The sequence below is a fragment of the Entelurus aequoreus genome, linkage group LG10 (assembly GCF_033978785.1).
Source record: "Entelurus aequoreus isolate RoL-2023_Sb linkage group LG10, RoL_Eaeq_v1.1, whole genome shotgun sequence".
Lineage (NCBI taxonomy): Eukaryota > Metazoa > Chordata > Actinopteri > Syngnathiformes > Syngnathidae > Entelurus > Entelurus aequoreus.
Window position 1 is genome coordinate 12,926,340 of NC_084740.1, and position 15,914 is coordinate 12,942,253.

General features: G+C 37.5%; 2 protein-coding genes across 3 annotated transcripts in view; one reads left to right on the top strand and one right to left on the bottom strand.

Moving 5' to 3' along the window:
* The window catches only part of tmprss13a (transmembrane serine protease 13a), a 40,130-nt gene that overhangs the window by 18,423 nt on the left and 5,793 nt on the right, over positions 1-15,914 (bottom strand). The window contains exons 2-3 of the mRNA XM_062060160.1: positions 5,284-5,455; positions 5,078-5,188 (exon numbers count right to left, since the gene is read on the bottom strand). Coding sequence (XP_061916144.1) covers positions 5,078-5,188; positions 5,284-5,455 — 283 coding nt within the window. The remainder of the gene's footprint in view (positions 1-5,077; positions 5,189-5,283; positions 5,456-15,914) is intronic.
* Positions 1-15,914, top strand: part of il10ra (interleukin 10 receptor, alpha) — a 48,295-nt gene that overhangs the window by 10,103 nt on the left and 22,278 nt on the right. The window lies entirely within an intron of this gene.

Consider the following 15,914-nt stretch of genomic DNA (forward strand, 5'->3'; position numbering starts at 1 on the left):
ATATATATATATATATATATATATATATATATATATATATATATATATAAATACAATCTAAACTGTCTTTTCCTTAAACTGAACAAAAGTCATATGTTCACTGATGTTTAAAAACTCTACACTCGGAGTCTAATTTATGTTTCCCCAACGATTTCGCCATTTTTTCCCCCTCGTGCACTAATTGACTGAAAGATCGCGCACTTGCCGCCTTTGTGGCGCAAGCGTGATGACGTCCCGTTACCGCTGGGAAAATGCATTTTTAGACAATATGATTTGCTTGAGCGGCTAGGAGACCCAATAACAAGCGGTAGAAAATGGATTGATGGATGGGCGAAAAAGGACAGATTAAAAAAAATGTATATGTACCATTTTTTTTTTTTTGTCGGGACTACCCGCGGACCGGATTTTGGACGCTGGCGTGCCGTATCTGCCTAGGAGACCCAGTAACAAGCGGTAAAAAATGGATTGATGGATGGGCGAAAAGGGACAGATTAAAACAAATAATAATTTAAAAAATAATACATATATAGATTTTATTTTTTTTGCTTGGTATTACCCGCGGGCCGGATTTTGGATGCTGGCGTGCCTTATCTGCCTAGGAGACCCAGATAATGGATTGTAGGATGGGCGAAAAAGGACAGATTAAAAAAAATTATAATCAAAAAATAAATAAATACAATTTTTATTTACTTTTTAGCCAGGACTACTCGCGGGCCGGATTTTGGACGCTGGCGTGCCGTATCTGCCTAGGAGATTTAGTAACAAGCGGTGGAAAATGGATTGATGTATGGGTGAAAAAGAACATATTAAAAAAAATAATATTTTTTAAAATAAAATAAAATAAAATAAAAACATTTTTTTTTTTTTTTTTTTTACTTGGTACTACCCGCAGGCCGGATTTTGGACGCTGGCGGGCCGTATCTGGCCCGCGGGCCGTAATTTGGGGACCCCTGCTTTAAGCTTATACTCCAATAGGCTCCTTCAGCTTCGTTCCCACTGTGTTCGATTCAAAAATCTTCATTCCGCACTCCATCCAGCTGTATTCACTCGCCATACAGCAATAGATGATCTTTGTCTATTACCTGACCGCTTCTATGTCAGCTACCTCTCTTTGTTTATAGTGTATATTTTCTGCTGGATCTACTCTCTCTTTTATGCTGCCCTTTTTTGTGTGTGCTGCAGCTGTATACTGTAATATTGTACATGGTAATTGGGATTTGTTATATATTGTATATATTATATAAAAATATAATATAATATAATAGTATAATATATCTGTATATATAATATACTGTATATATTAATATGTAAATAGTACATATATGTTATATTTTATTTTGCTACTATGGTACATTTTTAGTCTACTTAATACCTGCATTATCCTTTCCATCCTTACCCTTTCCATCCTTTGAAACTGAGCTCGTGTGTGGAACAATTTCCCTTGTGGATCAATAAAGTTTATTTAAGTTAAACATGAACACTATGCGTTGCTTGAGGCCACAACCGCTGTGACGGCTTGGGCTTTTGGTAAATATTTGAAGATTGTTTTTCATCTTTAATTTAAATGATAAAATGCGACACCATACATGTTAAGGTAACATTAATTCTGCTGTCAAAGTTTAATAATAAGGTTGTTTGAATCAAAGTAAAAATGTGTAACACAACCTACACCCGCTTGCAAAATGCAAAATGGTTCATTCCTCCTGGTAACGGCGAAATAATTTACACAGACGTCATAATGTCGTCAGGGCTCACTTTTGTGTTGTGACACTCAGCGCCCATGTGTGGGAGGTGATAAGAGAAAAGCAACATGATTATGTGACAGCTGCAATGAGGTAGAGTCAGTGGAACGTGCAATTATTCACTGTGGGAAATATAGTACAGCAAAGAGAAAACACTAAGCAACATTTTTGTGAAGTTTCCAGAAGAGACAGGTTTATGGACTAGAATTTAGTGTGGGAATGTATAAATGTATGTACTGTATGTGAGGGCTGGTTCACGCGTCAATACAATAGGTGGCGGTAATGCACCTTTAATGTTGAATGCCCAAACATAAAACAAGAAGAAGAAGAAGAAGAAGAAGAAGAAGATAAATCTATTGGAAACAGGTTCAGACAAATTTGTGTTTAAGTTTCAACCTAACTGTTGTGTGCTCAAGGAACCTTGTTTCAAGTTCAAAACAGATGCGTCACTAGTTTTTTTTTAAAGACAGTGGAGGCTTAACCCCCAGTAGATGCGCTAATAATAATAATGATGATAATAAAAATGGTGTATTATTATGACTATTAACGGGACAAGCAGTAGAAAATGGATGGATGGATTATCCACTAATGATAATCCTACATACATCAGCTAATATCTACCTTACACTATAAAGCAGGGGTCCCCAAACTTTTTGACTCGGGGGCCGTATTGGGTTAAAAAAAATTTGGCCAAAGGCCTGGCTGTGTGTGTGTGTATATATATATATATATATATATATACATATATATATATATATATATATATATATATATATATATACATACATATATATATACATACATACATACATACATACATACATATACATACACATATATATATATATATATATATATATATATATATATATATATATATATATATATATATATATATATATATATATATATATATATATATATATATACATACATACATATACATATACATATATATATATATATATATATATATATATATATATATATATATATATATATATATATATATATATATATATATATATATATATACAGTATATATGTGTATATGTATATATATTTTTTTCATTTTATTTTTATTGACATCCAGCATCAGACATTCCTATCCATTACATCATATTCACATAAATCATATGTCTATTGTCTGCCCTTACAGTCAAAATATTTTTGTTTGTATCCCATCCATACCACCCCCCACACCCCCAAAAAAGAAAGAAACAACAAAAAAAACAAAGTTATATCTACAAATACGTCGATTAAATAATCAGAAAAAAAAAATATATATATATATATAATTTTATTTTATTTCTGATTATTATTATTATTATTATTATTAATGTATTATTATTTCCTTTTTTTCTTCTTTTTTTTTATCATCCCTACAAGCCGGTTTCGCAGGTATCCCTGCACTTCAGGGAAAAGCAGAACAATCCCCTGAAGAGCAGGAAAACCTGTGAAACAGGCTTGTAGGGATGAAATAGCTTCTCTGTTTTTTCCTGACCTAACATATACAGTATATATATATATATTCATTCCGAGCACGATGATGTCACGTTATCAATGGGAACATGTCTTTTTAGACAATATGATTTGCCTGAGCGACTGGGAGACACAGAGAGTAACAAGCGGTAGAAAATGGATTAGAAAGGACAGATTTTTTTAAATAATAATTTGACAAAAATAAAATATATATATCTATTTTTTTTAACTTGAGACTTCCCGCTGGCCGGATTTTGGACGCTGGCCGGCCGCATCCGTAGTTTGGGGACCCTGCTATAAAGTAAAATGAAACTTGCAAATGTGCATGTATTTTAAAAGCTACTTTCAACCAATACATTTTTAGTGCCTGGTAAACTTACCGAGTGTGTTTATGTGGGGCGGTAACATTAGATTTAGTGTGGGGTGGGGGCCCTGCAGGAGTCTAACAATAAAAATAAGTAATATTAAAGACCAAATTGGGGACACTAGCAAAATCTTGGTTAGACAACTAATATTAATATAAACTGGCTGCTAGTATTCTTGTTAAAAACGTTTTAAATTTTGAGGAAGTTGTCATCATCATCATCATCATCTTCCTCTGCGGTCACTCGAACGAGTATGACGATCCTCCTGGTAGGGGTGTATCCCTTTATGGAGGATGCCTGTGTGTGACTTCGTTTAACGTGGGGAGACTGGTGCACAGACAGTCACCACACGATCCTTGACAGATCCAGGTCAGGGTCCAGCGGAAGGGTTAAGGTTAACCCTAACCCTTCCAGAGGAAGTTGTAAAAAGCCCCTATAACCCGCGTGTCGTTCTGTGGAATTGCGTGAACAAAAAAACCCCTATGGGGCCAAAAAAAGTTGCGAGTGGCCGCACTTTGATGAAGAATGTAAGAAACACTATTGACTTAAAAAAAAACTTGTAACAAAGTACGAAGGTGACAACCGCATGACTCTCCCCTCCGTTTCTTCCTTTTTTGCTCATTGCCGTCTCCGCCAACAAGCTTGCCACTTGCGAAAATATCGTAACAGCCTCCTTGATCAGATTGTCCTTTGAGGGTCCATGTCCATTTTCGACCAATTCTAATGCGTTTTTTTTGTACAGAATTGTGGTATTGAATAATAATTTTCAACCCTAGTGTATACTAACAATGCACTTCAAAATACCCCTAAAGCACTCTCTTCATGTATAGCAGGGGTGTCAAACGTACGGCCCGCGGGCCAAATCAGGCCCCCGAACAGGTTTTATCCGGCCCGCGGGATGAGTTTGCTGAGTATGAAAATGAGCCAAAATTTTGGAATGAAAGAAACTGCTGTTCTAAATGTGTCCACTAGATGTCAAAATAGCAATTATTTGTATCTTTGTATATGATGCTACATATGTAAAAAAAAACAAAAAAAACACATGATGTTAGTGCACCAGTCGAGGAAATGAGCAAACTAAATAAACAACATCCTGTAATTTGATTTTGATATTTTTTTTTTAACTTGATAAATTGAAAATGAACACCAATGAGTTGACTGATGAACATTATCACATCATTTATTCAGAAAGTATAAATAACGACAAATAAAGATAGAATACTATTAACCGCAACATGTAAGTGTAAAAAAAAACAAAAAAACATTATGATTTGTACATTTTCAGAATGTGCTTGTTCTATTTTTAAACAAAGAAAACAATCTGAAGTTGTCTTTATTTTTAAGTTATCGTGCCTTGATTTTTTACCAGTCCGGGCCCACTTGGGAGTAGATTTTTCTCCATGTGGCCCCCGGTCTAAAATTATTTTGACACCCCTGATTTATAGGCTCTGGAAAGAAGAGCAAATGGTTATCTGGGTAAATACACACCTGCGACCCAGATAGCCACAGCCAGCAAGGCTAACAACAGAAGAGACCCGGCTGATCCTCCGTAACACTGGGCGTTACTTTTACAGCATCCCCTCCGCCTGCTTCTGTGGGCTACACGTGGAAACACAGCAGGCACAACAAAAATCGGACTTGTTTTTTTTTTAAATTTGCCTGCCGATTAGCATATGAAAATACAGGAGACTCACGTGTGTTCAGCTGCGCTACTTGGGGAGCTGCCACAGGCGGCGCATACTGGGGGACATAATGCTGGTTGGCGGCGGTGTGGCCCGGCCCCACGCCATACACCACCTCTTCATAGGACTTGAGGGGGGGCTGGGCATGCACAGCGATAGAGTAGTAAGGAGGAGGGGAGTCGTTCTGCAGAAATAAAAACATATTATTATTTCGTGGTACAGTAGCTGTTTCCTGAAAACCCAATGTGGTTTGTTACTGGCAGAACAATTACACAATCATTATTATACAATTTTGCAATCAATATGCATAAAAGAAACATTTATTAAGCCACATTGTCTTTTATGCAAGACAAACATGGGCCACACCCAGGTAAGTACCTTAAAGAAAATTGTTTCCTCATATTCAGGACACGTTTGACGTCAAAGCTGTCGAGGGGCAAGTATTGGAATTAAACTTTAACAACGGCAGGACCAGGAAGCCTTTTTTGGTGGTGACTCATTAAAAGGTAATGCAACTAGTCAAACAGTGAAGAAAAGAAACAATGATAATGTATAAAAAAAGAAAAAATCTAATATTTTTAATTTGAATTGAACTGTACGATTCCTGTGTTCTAATCAGTGGCCTAGTGGTTAGAGCAGGTGTCACCAACCTTTTTGAAACCAAGAGCTACTTCTTGGGTACTGTTTAATGCGAAGGGCTACCAGTTTGATACACACTTAAATAAATTGCCAGAAATAGCCAATTTGCTCAATTTACCTTTAACTCTATGTTATTATTAATAATAAATGATATTTACACTTAATTAAACGGTTTAAAAGAGGAGAAAACATGAAAAAAATGACAATTAAATTTTGAAACATAGTTTATCTTCAATTTTGACTCTTTAAAATTCAAAATTCAACCGAAAAAAGAAGAGGAAAAACTAGCTAATTTTAATCTTTTTGAAAATATTAAAAAAATAATTTATGGAACATCATTAGTAATTTTTCCTGATTAAGATTACTTTTAGAATTTTGATGACATGTTTTAAATAGGTTAAAATCCAATCTGCACTTTGTTAGAATATATAACAAATTGGACCAAGTTATATTTCTAACAAAGACAAATCATTATTTCTTCTAGATTTTCCAGAACAAAATTTTTAAAAGAAATTCAAAAGACTTTGAAATAAGATTTAAATTTGATTCTACAGAATTTCTAGATTTGCCAGAATATTTTTTTTAAATTTTAATCATAATAACTTTGAAGAAATATTTCACAAATATTCTTTGTCGAAAAATTAGAAGCTAAAATGAAAAATTAAATTAAAATGTATTTATTATTCTTTACAATAAAAAAAATAAATTTACTTGAACATTGATTTAAATTGTCAGGAAAGAAGAGGAAGGAATTTAAAAGGTAAAAAGGTATATGTGTTTAAAAATCCTAAAATCATTTTAAAGGTTGTATTTTTTCTCTAAAATTGTCATTCTGAAAATTATAAGAAGCAAAGTAAAAAAATTAATGAATTTATTTAAACAAGTGAAGACCAAGTCTTTAAAATATTTTCTTGGATTCTCAAATCATATTTGAGTTTTGTCTCTCTTAGAATTAAAAATGTCGGGCAAAGCGAGACCAGCTTGCTAGTAAATAAATAACATTTAAAAAATAGAGGCAGCTCACTGGTAAGTGCTGCTATTTGAGCTATTTTTAGAACAGGCCAGCGGGCTACTCATCTGGTCCTTACGGGCTACCTGGTGCCCGCGGGCACCGTGTTGGTGACCCCTGGGTTAGACTGTCCGCCCTGAGATCGGCAGGTTGTGAGTTCAAACCCCGGCCGAGTCATACCAAAGACTATAAAAATGGGACCCATTATCTCCCTGCTTGGCACTCAGCATCAAGGGTTGGAATTGGGGGTTAAATCACCAAAAATGATTCCCGGGCGCGGCCACCGCTGCTGCTCACTGCTCCCCTCACCTCCCAGGGGGTGAACAAGGGGGTGGGTCAAATGCAGAGGACACATTTCACCACACCTAGTGTGTGTGTGTGTGACAATCATTGGTACTTTAAAATGTCTCTCATGGTGTAATGTACAATTGTCTGCTCTTTAAGGTAGAGCATTTAAAAGCGCATCCGGCGTAAAAAAACCAACAACATTCAAGTCATCCGAGTCAAAACCATTAATGCAGGGGTGTCAAACTCATTTTAGATCGGGGGCCAGATGCAGAAAAATCTACCCCCAAGTGGGCCGGACTGGTCAAATCACGGCACGATCACTTAAAAATAAAGATGACTTCAGATTGTTTTCTTTGTTTAAAAATAGAACAAGCACATTCTGAAATTGTACAAATCATAATGTTGTTGTTTTGTTTTTTTACAATTACATATATATTCTTTGTTTTGTCGTTATTTATATTTTCTGAATAATTTATGAGATAATATTCATCAGTCAACTAATTGGTGTTAATTTTCAATCTATCAAGATGAAGAATTATATCAAAACCAAATTACAGGATGTTATTTATGTAGTTTGATCATTTTCCTTGACTGGTGCACTAACATCATGTGGTTTATTTTGTACATATGTAGCATCATCTACTAAGACACAAATAATTGCTATTGCGACATCCAGTGGACACATTTAGAACAGTGGTTTCTTCCGTTGAAAAATTTCGGCTCATTTTCATACTTAGCAAACTCATCCCGTGGGCCGGATAAAACCTGTTCGCGGGCCGTACGTTGTACGTACCCCTGCATTAATGCAATAGACCACAGGTGTCAAACTGCACATCAAGTCCTGGGAGGGGTTTGATTTGAAAATATTTGAATATTTGAAAATATTTCAAAATCAGAATGCATCTGGCCCGTATGGCAACCTTAGCAAACCACCACTATATAATGGAATAACTGCCATTTACCGTATTTTCCTCACCATAAGCCGCCCTGTGTTGTAAGCCGCACCTTCAACCTACCACAGTGAAGGAGGACTCCTCATTCCCTGTGGTGCGAATATTCACCGTACGTGCTCCCGTTGTATCCACAGTGCGGTTCACATGAATATCAAAAGTCAGTGGAACCTTGTACTCGCGTCTCTTAGGAGACATTTTGTGGTCTTTACAGAAACACACAAATGAAATGAAACGTAATATCCGCGCGCTTCTTCTTCTACAGGGGCGGGTGCTCACCTTGGCGGTTGCTTACCGTAGAAGAAGAAGCGCTTCCTCTTCTACGGGGAAAAAAGATGTCGGCTGTTTACCGTAGTTGCGAGACCTAAACTTTATGAGAATAAATATTAATATTAATCCATATATAAGGCGCACCGGGTTATTAGCCGCACTGTCAGCTTTTGAGAAAAATTGTGGTTTTTAGGTGCGGCTTATGGTGCGGAAAATACGGTACTCATGTTGAGTTTTGCACTGGATAACAAAAGCCACATACTGTAGTTGTTATTAGGATGCATAATAAAGGTGTCAGATTACCACCAAAAGTAGCAGTGAATTAACTGAACATGACTAAAAACAACACTACTTCAACTATTAAACCCTGTCTCTAAAAAATAACAGATTAAAGATACACGATAACATTGTCAAAATTGACAATTGTAACAACAAGGCATGCTGGGAAATGCTACTCCACAGACTTGCCACCCCTTCTGCATGAGACTCCCGGAATATTGTCCTTGTCTGCCAACATCCCGAGTGAAATTACAAAGCTCCCAGATTCCGATGTTTTTGGGTGCATATAAGATATCGCAGCTTTCGCCTGGATTTTAAAACAATGATCGACAATCACTTTTTTTTAAAGCGAGCCAAAACAACATCAATAGGCCTTTTTAAGAACTTTTGCAGAACTAAAAATGTAATTAAATAAAGTTCCCCGTGTTTCCACCAAAAACGAACCAGGGATGTTTAGTTCCATAGGAACAATTTTAGTTCCTGCCAGCAAGGGATTCACTTTTAAAAAAGTTCCAGGAATCTTAGAGGGGGGTGAGCTGTGCTGTCGACAAAATGTTGTTTTTGAACACACGGCCACCATTACAGTCGGCAAGATAAGTTGTTTTTGTTCCTATTTCTTGAAACTTGACAACAGAGGGAAAGAAGAACGAAATACACTTTTGACTTGCAGAAACTTTTGTGGGAAGAGCGCTGATCGGCTGAACTATCTTGCAGTGTTTTTAGTCAGCTGTAGTCTTTAAACTATTTGCAGTTGAATGGTGTTTATTGTTTTTTACTAACTTCATTTCAATACACAAAGCTACATGAAGTGGGCATACTTGTTTAAACGTATTTACAAAGGAATATTCAGCTGAACTTAGACTTAGACTTAGACCAGGGGTCAGCAACCCGTGGCTCTCGAGCCGCATGCAGCTCTTTAGTACAGTCTTAGTGGCTCCCTGGAGCATTTTTTCAAAAATAATTGAAAATGGAAAAAGATGGGGGGGGAAATATTTTTTTTTGTTTTAGAGGTGGCAACTTGTCCAGGGTGTACCCTGCCTTCCGTCCGAATGCAACTGAGATAGGTTCCAGCACCCCCGCGACCCCGAACGGGAAAAGCGGTAGAAAATGGATGGATGGATAGTGTGTTTTTTGTTTGAGGACAAACATGACACAAACCTTCCCAATTGTTAGAAAGCCCACTGTTTAATGTTTGTGTGTATGCTTCACTGATGAGAGTATTTGGTGAACATCGTTTTGTCCTACTAATTTCGGCGGTTTTTGAACTCACCATAATGTGGACTCTGACGCAACAGTTTGTTTACATGTAAAATCTTCCACTCCTTCGTTGTCTCATTTTGTCCACCAAACGTTTTATACTGTGCGTGAATGCACAAAGGTGAGCTTTGCTGATGTTATTGACTTGTTGGAGTGCTAATCAGGCATATTTGGTCAGTGCATGACTGCAAGCTAATCAATGCCAACATGCTATTTAGGCTAGCTGTATGTACACATTGCATCATTATGCCTAGTTTGTAAGTGTATTTGAACTCATTTAATATCCTTTATTTATGTCCTCTGTTTATATGATTTAGTTTTGCGTGTCTCACGACACATTATCTGTATGTAATATTGGCTGCATTTCTGATAGTGGTTTGTGTGCCATGTTGTTCCAGACCACAGCAAACATTACCTAGCTTGCCAAAGATTGTAATACATTTATTAAAAAAGACAGCCTGCCGTTTCCTTAAACTTGGACACACACATCTATATCTTTGGCCATTTAAAACCAGAAATTTCCAGGAGTTATCTTACCTTCTGAGTAGCCTCTGACTTACTAATGGCCTCTAATGTTGTAAAAATGTGTAGAATAAATATTAACTTTCAAAATTTCTGTCAACAAAGATTTGCTTCAGCCTGCGACACATGGTCATTTTGATAGTAGGCTAATATAGTTAATATAGACACTTACACCATGTGTTGTCATCATTTTAAGACTTATATAAGACCTTTAAAGTCATGTTGATAGTAGGCTAATATAACTAATATAGACACTTACGTGTTACCTTCATTATAAGACTTATATACGGCTTTTCATTTTTTGCTGCTCTTTCAACGTTTTGGGTTGCCGACCCCTGACTTAGACAAACTTTATTGACTTCAAGTATACACTAATTACTTCATTACGTGTTGTAAAAATAGTCAGTGACACTCCATTTGTGTTGTTATTAGTCTCAACTGGAGTTAACCCAATGCTACTGCTAACAAGCTAACGCTAAATCCGATGTGTCCGTGTTGTCGCAGAGAGACAAACATTGAAATGTATTCTTTATGAATTGTTATTTACAGTTAAAATGGACCATAAGGACTCGTCTGAATTCATCATTTACTGAGGGGGAGGACTTTGTCACTGTTAGACACTGTGGACACAAGCCTGACTTTTTATGAACAATTTGGTACACTTAGTGAAGTGAAGTGAATTATATTTATATAGCGCTTTTCTCTAGTGCCTCAAAGCGCTTTTACATAGTGGAACCCAATATCTAAGTTACATTTAAACCAGTGTGGGTGGCACTGGCAGCAGGTGGGTAAAGTGTCTTGCCCAAGGACACAACGGCAGTGACTAGGATGGCGGAAGCGGGGATCGAACCTGGAACCCTCAAGTTGCTGGCACGGCCACTCTACCAACCGAGCTATACCGCCCCAAGTTTATAAATCATATTGCTTTGTATTTCATTTACTTACACTTAAGTAAAAACATATTTGACCTAATTGTATCTGTTTATTTACATGGTATGAATGTAGAAAGATACTGAACCACTTCTCCATACCTCATCAGACTGATTTGTGGGAACTACCCTAAACTGTGGAATGCGGTGGAAGCACAAATCGCACACTTTAACAGGAACCTGTAGTTCTTGGAACTAAAGGTTCTAGGAACTTAAAAGTTCCTGTATTTCTGTAAAAGGCCTCATCTCATTGTGCACACTACTTTCTCCCATAGTATCTCCCATAATGCCGTTTCTGTTCTTTGGCAGAGTTTTTATTGACTGGCATGCACACACTGGCAATACAGCAAGTGCATATACAAAGTGGAATGAAATGAATCAACAGTACAACAGTGCCATCTATTGGAAAAACTACTGCAAAAGAACAGGTTATGGGACCAGATCGTCGCTAAAAAGCTGTTGTGCACGGACTTTGTGTGAAGATAAACGGTATTGTGGGAACTCACAATGGAGAATAAGCTGTTTATTGACAGACTGAGCGACTGGGCAACATGGAAGTTTCAGATGGAACACTTGCTAAAGGCTAAAGGACTATGGGGTATGCTAATGGAGACGGACACGCTAGCCGCAGATGCTAACGCAGCAGCACAGGCGGGATTCACAAGACGGAGTACATCGCACTCAATCAAGCCGCTCAAGAAGGAATCTGACTGAAAAGATTACTGAGTGATCTCGGAGTGGAAACTATGTCCACAGTGATTCTGGAAGACAACCAAGGAGCCATCGCAATCGCGAAGAATCCTGTGAACCACTCCAGAACCAAACACATAGACATTCACTATCACTACATCCGTGAATGTGTGCAGAATGGACAAATAGAACTGCAATATTGTCCAACAAATGACATGAAAGCGGATATTTTTTACCAAACCACTGCCTAGACAGAAGTTTGAATATCTCCGGGGAGAGATTGGACTTTGCCCTATTTAGATAAAGTGGTTAGTTGTGCTTAACAGGTGTATGCCGAACGCTGCCTGATCAAAGCAAGTCTTAAAAGAAAACAATTTTTGTTGTTGTTGTTTGACGTATTATTGTGAAGGCACGGCTCTGTATTATTTAAAGGCCTACTGAAATGAATTGTTTTTATTTAAACGGGGATAGCAGATCCCTTCTATGTGTCATACTTGATCATTTTGCGATATTGCCATATTTTTGCTGAAAGGATTTAGTAGAGAACATCGACGATAAAGTTCGCAACTTTTGGTCGCTGATAAAAAAAAAAGCCTTGCCTGTACCAGAAGTAGCGTCGCAGGTTGAAAGGCTCCTCACATTTCCCCATTGTTTGCACCAGCAGCGAGAGCGATTTGGACCGAGAAAGCGACAATTACCCCATTAATTTGAGCGAGGATGAAAGATTTGTGGATGAGGAACGTGAGAGTGAAGGACTAGAGTGCAGTGCAGGACGTATCTTTTTTCACTCTGACTGTAACTTAGGTACAAGGGCTCATTGGATTCCACACTTTCTCCTTTTTCTATTGTGGATCAAGGATTTGTATTTTAAACCACCTCAGATACTATATCCTCTTGAAAATGAGAGTCGAGAACGCGAAATGGACATTCACAGTGACTTTTATCTCCACGACAATACATCGGTGAAGCACTTTAGCTACGGAGCTAACGTGATAGCATCGGGCTTAACTGCAGATAGAAACAAAAGAAATAAATCCCTGACTGGAAGGATAGACAGAAAATCAACAATGCTATTAAACCATGGACATGTAACTACACGGTTAATGCTTTCCAGGCTGACGAAGCTTAACAATGCTGTTGCTAACGACGCCATTGAAGCTAACTTAGCTACGGGACCTCACAGAGCTATGCTAATACACCGATCCCACCTACAACTTTCTTCTTTGCAGTCTTCATTGTTCATTAAACAAATTGCGAAAGATTCACCAACACAGATGTCCAGAATACTGTGGAATTTTGAGATGAAAACAGAGCTTTTTGTATTGGATACAATGGTGTCCGAATACTTCCGTTTCAACCATTGGCGTCACGCGCATACGTCATCATACATAGACGTTTTCAACCGGAAGTTTCGCGGGAAATTTAAAATTGCACTTTATAAGTTAACCCGGCGGTATTGGCATGTGTTGCAATGTTAAGATTTCATCATTGATATATAAACTATCAGACTGCGTGGTCGGTAGTAGTGGGTTTCAGTAGGCCTTTAAAGGGACTTGATGTCATTGAAAAACTAAGTGGGAGTGTTGTAACAGTTTCGCATTTAGGAACTTCATTCAATTCTTCAATCAGGAACGAACAAAAATGAAGGCATATATTTAAAAAAGATGCACATATTCATCAAATGTTAAAAATGATTTACACAAGTGGATTAAAAAAAATAGGTACACATACTGTAAAGACACATTTACCGGCTGTCATGCACATTTTGTCTAAGACAGGAAAAGACAGCAACAACATGATGACTAGCACATGACACCTCTATATCTTTTAAATCTGCACACACTTACATGAAGTCCAGGAAACAACATGAATGTTTTTAGGTACTTGTTTGTGACACACAACACACTCACGCATGTGAGTCAATTAACCCAGTTTGCAATGGTATGCTTTGAATTTTGGATCCCCGTGCGACTGATTTCGACACCCATTAGACACTCTGTGGCAACAGGTGAAAGCCGAAAGTGGAAAAAAAAAATGTATTGCGAAATATATTGCTAAGAAATATAATATTAATAGTTACAAACTTAGAAAATAAATGTCATTCAAAGTATACATGTTCTAGTATTTTTTTTAAATAATAAAATAAAAACAAAAAAATGTAAACCTTAAAAAAATATTTTTAAATAACTAACTGAACAAGTGGAGTGTCTTAACAACAAACACACATCATTTGAGCAGCATGCCTTTGTTTTTAGCAGCCCTCTCATTTTCTGTGTGTTTATAGACTCCCATGACACTATGGCTCTTATCAGTGAATTTTCTAAACTTTTATCATTAACCCATGCCTCCTATAGCAGGATTTTAAGAACTGGTGATTTTAATTTACATTTCGATCCAGAGAGCTTTTAAGCGTTTTACATTGATTTGATTTTAAGCAGAATGTCACAGCCGACTCACAACAGGGGACATACCCTGGACCTGGTCATAAGCCATGGCCTGTCCATTGGCGTGTTCTCTGTTGTTGAACTGGCTGTGTCTCACCACTATTGTGTGTTTATTAATATAACATCAGTCTCAACCATCATCAAGAATCCTCTTCCTCCTATCCGGGAGATCGCAAAAAAGCCACTGCCTGACCAGGGCTCAGAAAATCAGTAGAGACTCCTCCCACCCACACCAAGGACTGTTTTCACTGCTGGACTCTCGAAAGAGGTTCCGCAGCCTCCGTAGCAGAACGTCCAGGTTCTGTAACAGCTTCTTCCCTCAGGCCATAAGACTCTTGAACGCATCATAATAATCCCCTCAATTCCCCCCAAAAACGGATTTACTCGCTGGACTATAAAGACAATATAACACACATCCGTAAACGTGGATGCATATGCAAAAGTGCAACATATTTATCTGTACAGTAATCTATTTACATCTGCACCTTCTTTTGTAAATGCAAAACTCTGCACCTTATTGCTCTTTTACCCTGCACTACCATGAGCTAATGCATCAACATTTCATTCTTATCTGTACTGTAAAGTTCAAATTTGAATGACAATAAAGGAAGTTTAAGTCTAAGTCTAAACCAGGAGGGAACCCCGGTGAGAACAGTGAGGAAACACTACCTAAATTGTATTGAGATTTTACAGAACACTCCCGCTGAAATTTGACCTGCATCATGCGCCGTCATCGTTGATCATTTTAACACTAAACTAAAATCTACTCTCGACACAGTAGCTCCACTTGTAACAAAAACAATCAAAACAAAACCTACACCTCCGTGGAGAAACAACGAGGAAACTCGTCGATTGAAAATAAATTGCAAGAGTGCAGAAAGTAAATGGAGGAAATGTAAATTAACTATACGTTATCAGACTTTACGTCAACAACCCAAGGCCTACAATAGCTCAGTCAAACAGGCTAGAATTGACCATTACTCACAACTCATCACAGACCATAAAAGCAACCCTGGTTCCTCGTCTCTACTTTTGCTATTTTAACAAGTAAACATTTTAATAAAGCTTTTAAAACACCGTCAGACACCCCTTGCAAGAACTTTGCAGACCACTTCAGAACCAAGATCAAAGACATTAGATCTGGGGCCGTACTTATCAAGCTTCTTAGAGTGCCATTTTACACTTAAGTCCTGAGAATTTGCGAAATTTAGTCCTACTCTCAAACTTAAGAATAAAAGTTTTTTTATCAACGTTCTTAAGTCTAAGAATCACTCCTACTCTCCACAATATTTAAGAGACCTTCAGAGGTGTCTTAAGTGGTTAGGAGTTGCCAGCAGGGGATGGCACTGAGGCGAGAGAGACGTGG